Raw genomic sequence first — 6,703 nt, forward strand, 5'->3', positions numbered from 1 at the left:
AAAACAAAACCCAAGCTCAACTGTGACTTTGTTTTCTTTGCCCATGGCTCAGATCATGCCAGCTATCTGGCATTCCTCCAAAGTTCTATTATATTGCTAGTCCCCCCCCCCTTTGGACATAGAACGAAAACTTATAAACTTTCTCTTACTCTCTTTAAAAGTGTTGACATGCCTGCTGGGATGATCCTTTAGTTATAGCAAGTAATGCACAATCAGACATTGACAGAAAGTGTTAATTTACAAAATTTTGTTGAAACATCAATTCTCTGTTTCCTAGAGGTATTGTGACAGAAAGTGCTGAAAACCAGTTTCTAGGCTCATGCCGAAGTATTCAGTGACAGCTAATACTATTAGAAAAATAACATATTAGTGACAACAAATATCTTTTAAAGTGAGTCAGCAGGAGAAAAGGCAGGCTGAGCACTGCCCTTAGCTGCCTCATTTTAGAAGGGCTCTTGAACCATGAGTCTTGTGCTCGTCTGTGTCTTTCTTCAGGGGCAAAACATGTGCCGGGTAAGTAGGACCCCCACTTGGAGCAGATGTTCCCTTTTATACCATGTCAAAGGCATTGAGTCTCTGAATTGCCAGCTTCTGGGGCTTATGGGCTTTCTCTCCCAAGGTCCCCCCCACCATGACCACCAAATCCACACAAGGGAAGGGTGGCTCAAGGCTGGCTCATGGCAGGAATGAAGAACCTGCAAGTGTTTCCCAAGTATGGAGCTGGTGACGGAGGAGAGCAGTGGCCATGGACTGGTTCTCTGCTGGTACCATGTCCTGGCACAGAATTTGGAGGCATCTGCAGATTGAAATCAAAGCTGAACCTGCATGTTGTGAGCATAACAGTCTTTCCCCATAACTTATAACACTGAAATATTTTTCCTTACTGTCTCAGGGCCCAGGTGGGCTCAGGCAGCTGAGAGGCCACAAGGGAGTTCTGTGCAAGTGTAGGTCAGTTGCCTCATAGCTACCACCATAGTTTTCAACTAGAAGGAAACTTCTATTCCTGTATCTAACCTTATTCTAGCAGCTTGAGCTAACCCGAGTAAAAATTTCTAGAACAATCTTCCTGGAAGCCAGAAGACTAATCTGAATTCTCTTTTTCATACAGAGATGCTCTAGGATTTTTTATACATGTGTCACTCACTGTATGTTGGCTATTTGAGTAAAACACTGACCTGTTACTGGGTGTGGTGGAATGCACCTGTTACCCCAGAGACCCAGGAGGGGCAGTACAGTGAGATCCCATCCGAAAAACAAAAATCTAAACCCCAAAGTCCAAGACCGATTTGTTGGTTGACTAGGATCATCAAGAAAGCATAAAGCAGCTACGTGTACAGCTCTAAAGTGAAGCTCAAGGCTCCCAGGCCCTCTAACCTGTGGGCCCTGGCTTGCAGCAGCTCACCACAAGCCCATTAGAGATCCTCCCAATTCCATGTTCAGCGCTGTCACTCTGCTAGTTAACACCTGGCCTTGTGGGGGCACTTATGGCAGAGAAACAGGCTACCCACGAGGCCCACAAGAGCTGGCTCAAAGAAACAGGCTACCCATGAGGCCCACAGGAGCTGGCTCAAAGAAACAGGCTACCCACGAGGACCACAGGAGCTGGCTCAAAGAAATTTCCTTTTCTGTAAGTACTAAGCATGAGTTTCCATATCAAGAGAACCAGGATAAATGAGAATTTCTTTATGTACATTACACAGACATTTAGCAAATACTCAGGAAGTTTTTAGAAGCTATGTCACTACATGGTCAAAATGTACACGCCAGTTCTTTGTAAGGCAGAAGAAATGGTCACTTTGGAAACATTCATAGTTCCATTAAGTGCACGCTGTTGGTGCAAGACTTTTGAGCGCTGCTTCTATCGTTCTCAACTCTGTTTCTGTGAAACTCTTAATGATTTAGCAGTTTCTCCAAGTAGACAGAGCAGAATAAAAAAGCTAAGATTAGGATTATAGGGGAGGGCTAGCCAGATAGCTCAGTGGATTAAAACACCTGCCTAGGTAGATGCAGGGACCAGGGTTCAATCCCCAGCAAGCCATGTGGGCTACACCCCCAGGGTGTGCTGAGACAGCCACTGAGACTGGGAGTGGTGGGGTACACCTGTAATGCCAGTGCTTGGGAGGCTGGAAACAGGAGGATCACTAGAGTCTGATCTGTGTAGTGAGACCCTGTACTAAAAAAAAGAAAAAAATTATAGGGGAATCCTACCTGACCAAAGAGGCCTGTGTGATAAAGCAGCTGTGTCAGTAATGCTCTCTGAATTTCAAAGAGCCTGTTTTTGAACTCTTAACAGTCCAAGTACGGAGACTATCACCTGTATGAGCTACTGTTGAAGTTACCATGCTGAAGGGTATCATTTTGGCATTTGTGTGGGGTGTTTAGGAGGTGTTTCCACACAGATCTAGATTTTTTTTTTGGGGGGGGGGTACCAGGGATCGAACTCAGGACCTTGTGCCTGTCAGGCAAGGTTTAATTCTTATAGTTGTCTCCAGAAGTTTAGGATTAGCGAGGTAAGGCCATTTGCCCAAAGAGTAGTGGGGTTTCAATTTTCATTGTGTTAAAAGTCCAAGGCTTTTAAAACTAGAAATCCCAGGACCATTATACTTTGAAAGGGTTAATCTACCAATAAAATGTGTTAAGATTTAGCATCCACTGATTCAATTTCCAATCTAAACTAAAGCATGGTGATGTATTTATCATTATATTCTAATATTGATATAACAGCATTCATTTTACAGCAAGAGCTGGGGGAAGTCTTCATGTCATGCTATGTCCTTATTATGGTTTGTGTCCAGTTGTCCCCCCAAAGCCTCATGCAGTCATGCGGTGGGAACTTCTAGAGTTTGAGATTAATTCATGATCAAGGCTGGGAGTATGGGTTTTAGTATTGCTGGGATTATGGGAGTGCTACACCCAGTCTGGGGCAGCTGAGGAGGAGAGAAATTTGCTCTCTGTTGCCATTGTTGCTGCTACTCCTCCATTTTGCTCTTGCTCTTTGCTGCTGCCATGAAAAACTGCCCTCTGCCATGTGTCGCTCTGCCTTGGAGCCAGCTGAGTATGGACTGAAATCTCCATTAACTGAGCTAAGCCTTTCCTTCCTTCAGTTTTGGTGCCAGGTATTGATCCCAGCCACAAGAGAAGTGTAACTGAGATAATCCTTATCTGACTTTTGGCACGAAATGTCCTTTTTCTCAATTGAGTCAAACGCTAATGTAATTGTTTAGTTTCAGAAAGACTAAGGTCATTTATTTTACCTTAGGAAGACAAGAGGTTGTCCTCCAATTTAATGATCCTTAATGTAGTAATAACTTCACAATTTGCATCAAACATCAATAAAAGTGAGGCCCATCAGTAAGGGCTGTTATTTTAGCAACATTTACATTCAGATAGTGTTCCCGATCATCAAGTTTTGACTCGTGTGGAAATCCTATTTGGGATACATTAAGAGGGCAAGGAGTTGCTAATTGAGGTGTGAGGTAGCTAAGAAAGCTGTCCCTGCAGACCAACAGCAGTGCTTCCCCTAATCCCAGAGCCACACAACACAGTTCCGTGTGGAGCCAGTCTCCTCCTAGTGAATTTCTGCCCACAGTAGCATGAATTTCCAAGGGGACCAACCCCAGCACAGAGGAAAGGGTCCTACAGGAATTCAGCAGTTATGAATTTTGTTCCTAGACTGTTGAGGAAGTAACTGACTGTGGTCCTGCTACAATGTTGCAGTGTAGTCTTTTTTTTTTTTTTTTTAGTATCAAAGGAAGTTCATTTTCTTACTGATTCAAAATGTAGCTCTATTTTCCTTTTTTTCCCTAATGCTCTGGATATCACAGTCTGTTCTGTAGAACTAACACAAGGACTATAGCTAGTACCAGCTGGAAATTCAGAATGAGTCATTTTCCCCTCTTCTTTTGCTCACCTTAGAAAGGATAAAGTGTTTAAAAATCTTTTGGTACAGGGTCTTGCTATGCAGCTCAGACTTGTAGTGATCCTCCTGATCAGCCTCCCCAGCACTGGGATTACAGTGTGTGCTACCACGCCCAGTTTCAGTGGCCCACTAGGTGCTGGGGTGGCATGGTATGCGGTACCAGGAATTGAACCTGGGTCCTTGTGCTTGCCAGGCAGGTGCTTAAGACTACCGAGCTATCTCCCTGGCCCCTCACTTTACCATTGACTGTAGAGAACACATTTCTAGAATACCCATGATTGATGGCAGTTAATATTTTCCCATGGGTTCACTGCTATTCCTAAATATGAGGATTCTTAGGGTTTAATCTGAACCTTCTAAGAATTAAAAAATTTCTTGAACACTAAGCCCCTGACTCCTTCAAAGAGAGGCCTCCTGTTACATTGCATAAAATCTTCACAATGATCTCTTCTCTATTTTTGTATTATTATTTTTAGATCCTTATTTCAATAGTACGTTTTAATGTGAAATCTTCATATACATCCTCTCTGGGACTGTCCCAGGAGGCAAGTGTTTTTGCCGTCTAACAGACAGCAGTATGACCTGTGTCCCATGATCTTAGGCAATGAGGGGACTCAGGAATAGAACTGGTCCTTTTGAGCCTGCTATTCCTTCTCCCAGACATGCCACCTTAAATATAAGAAATTTTGTTTCAAAGCATTTCCATTATTTTGCTCAGAAAAAAAAGTACTTTAAAAAATGTAGCACAAAAATTCACAAAAGATACAATTACTTGCTATCAAAGTCTCCCTGGCTGTGTTCCTGATTCCCAGAGTCAGAGGGTCAGGGCTCTGCATGCTCAGGGTGATGCCGGGGTGTTCTGCACCCCATACAATCACCGCCCCACAGATTTCTGACTAAATCTACATTACAAGAGAGGCAGGATAATACATTACCAGAGGCCTGAATAAGTGACCTCACAAAGTGAAGTAGACCTTTCAGAAAGCTTACTTGAGCGCAAGCTGTTCCATCCTCTGACTGGGAACTGGTAATGGAATATTAAAAAGCCCAAACTGAGATGCCTGCTATGAAACTAACAACACAAAATACTGTAATTTTATAAAAGTTTGTAGAAGACTGCTGATTGGCTGTGTTGAAACTATCTATGGCTAGAAGCTACATACTAAAAACTTAAATACTAGACATCTATTCAAACTTTAAGAAGTTATGGCATTGTGACAAGGCAGGTGGGGAATCGAAATACCTAAAGTCCCACAAAAAATCTGAGAGCATTGACCTATTGTGAAAAGCATTACAATACACTGGGAACTAGAAGTCTCGCAATTGACAACTCCTGCCCCGAGTTGGTGGAACAGATTGAACCCAAGACCTTTGCACTGAGCCACACCCTCAAGGTCCGCCCTTGCTTTTTTTAAATTTATGTATTTGGTACAGCATTTCACCACACAGTCAGGACTTGGAGTGTTCCTCCTGTTTTCAGCCTTCCCAGTGCTAGGATTATAGGCCAGTACTATCTTACCTTGGCTACTGTCAAAATTCTGTTTAGAACTGCAGTAGGATCTTCTTTTTGGTTTTCTCCTTGATTTTTTGAGACCAGGTCTTGCTAAGTAGTTTAGACTACCTTTGACCTCAGGTATCTTAGGTTGGCCTTGACCTCACAGTGATCCTCCTTCCCCGGCCTCCCAAGTGCTGAATAACAGATGTAATTATAGGCCTAACAATACCTGGTAAGGATCTTTTTCTAAAACTGTTCCCTATACAAGAAAAGGAATTTTAAAAATACAGTAAATTATTAACACTTTGGGGTACTAAGAATAAGTTAGTGGTTAAAACGTTCTGAAATGTAACTCTCCACTGAAAAGAAATAATATGGATGTTCTTTTAATATTGCCTTTGACGCAACTGTTTCTTTGGTAGAACTCGAAGCCTCCAGATCTTGATCTCTTACCTCCTAGCATTTATAATTTCTGAGTCAAACATAAGGTTCTACTTGGCAGTATTTCCTCCAAAGTTGTGAGGTCTCTAGCAATCAGCATGACAATAGCTGGAAAAGCCAGAATTCTTTTATTGCCATTATACAGCTTGGCTTATTAAAAAACAAGGAAACCAACACCTCAATTGGAACTCCATCTCCAAGTTGTCAAAAGAAGTAAAGCAGCAGTGACTTAGAGTCACTCCCAAAGGTTAGGTACGAAGCCATCACCATGCATGCCAGCCCGCTGCTGGAGGTGGGGCTGGAGCTCTGTCCCAACATACATCCACACAGCTTTTTCTATTCAGGAAATCAGTACAATGCCAATGTTGAAATACTGCAGTGGAAAAGATTTTTAAAATGCATGCCCAATAGGAAGGGAAGAGGAAAAATGATATGCTTCATAGCAGATTTCATTTATTCATTCACGTCCATCCTTTCTACTGGCTCAAATGGCTGGTTTGTACCAGTATGGAACAGAGATGAATCAATCTTCTAACACTGAAAAACTAGGATCCATCATCCCTGAAACTACTTTGCTCATTCTGTACTTCTAAGTCATTTGTCCCTTACCAGGGCAGCATCTCAGCATTACTGCAACCACATTTTATATGAAGAGATTTTCTGTGCACTGTAAAGGGAATTGCATCTGTAAGAAGAGAAAGCTGCTATCAGTCAATATTTGGCTTAAATGATACGAAAAAATGAATTGAGAGATTTATTGCAGGTTATTTATTGCCTGTAAAATTAAGTATCCTTCTGTAATACAAACCATGGTGAAAAATTTTAACTTCCCATTCAAAACAGAAAAA

General features: G+C 42.2%; 1 protein-coding gene across 1 annotated transcript in view; it reads right to left on the reverse strand.

Moving 5' to 3' along the window:
* The window catches only part of Dync1i2 (dynein cytoplasmic 1 intermediate chain 2), a 65,329-nt gene that overhangs the window by 3,619 nt on the left and 55,007 nt on the right, over positions 1–6,703 (reverse strand). Inside the window, exon 21 of the mRNA XM_023719203.1 lies at positions 5,644–5,673. Coding sequence (XP_023574971.1) covers positions 5,644–5,673 — 30 coding nt within the window. The remainder of the gene's footprint in view (positions 1–5,643; positions 5,674–6,703) is intronic.

The sequence above is a fragment of the Octodon degus genome, unplaced genomic scaffold, assembly GCF_000260255.1.
Source record: "Octodon degus isolate 3935 unplaced genomic scaffold, OctDeg1.0 scaffold00065, whole genome shotgun sequence".
Lineage (NCBI taxonomy): Eukaryota > Metazoa > Chordata > Mammalia > Rodentia > Octodontidae > Octodon > Octodon degus.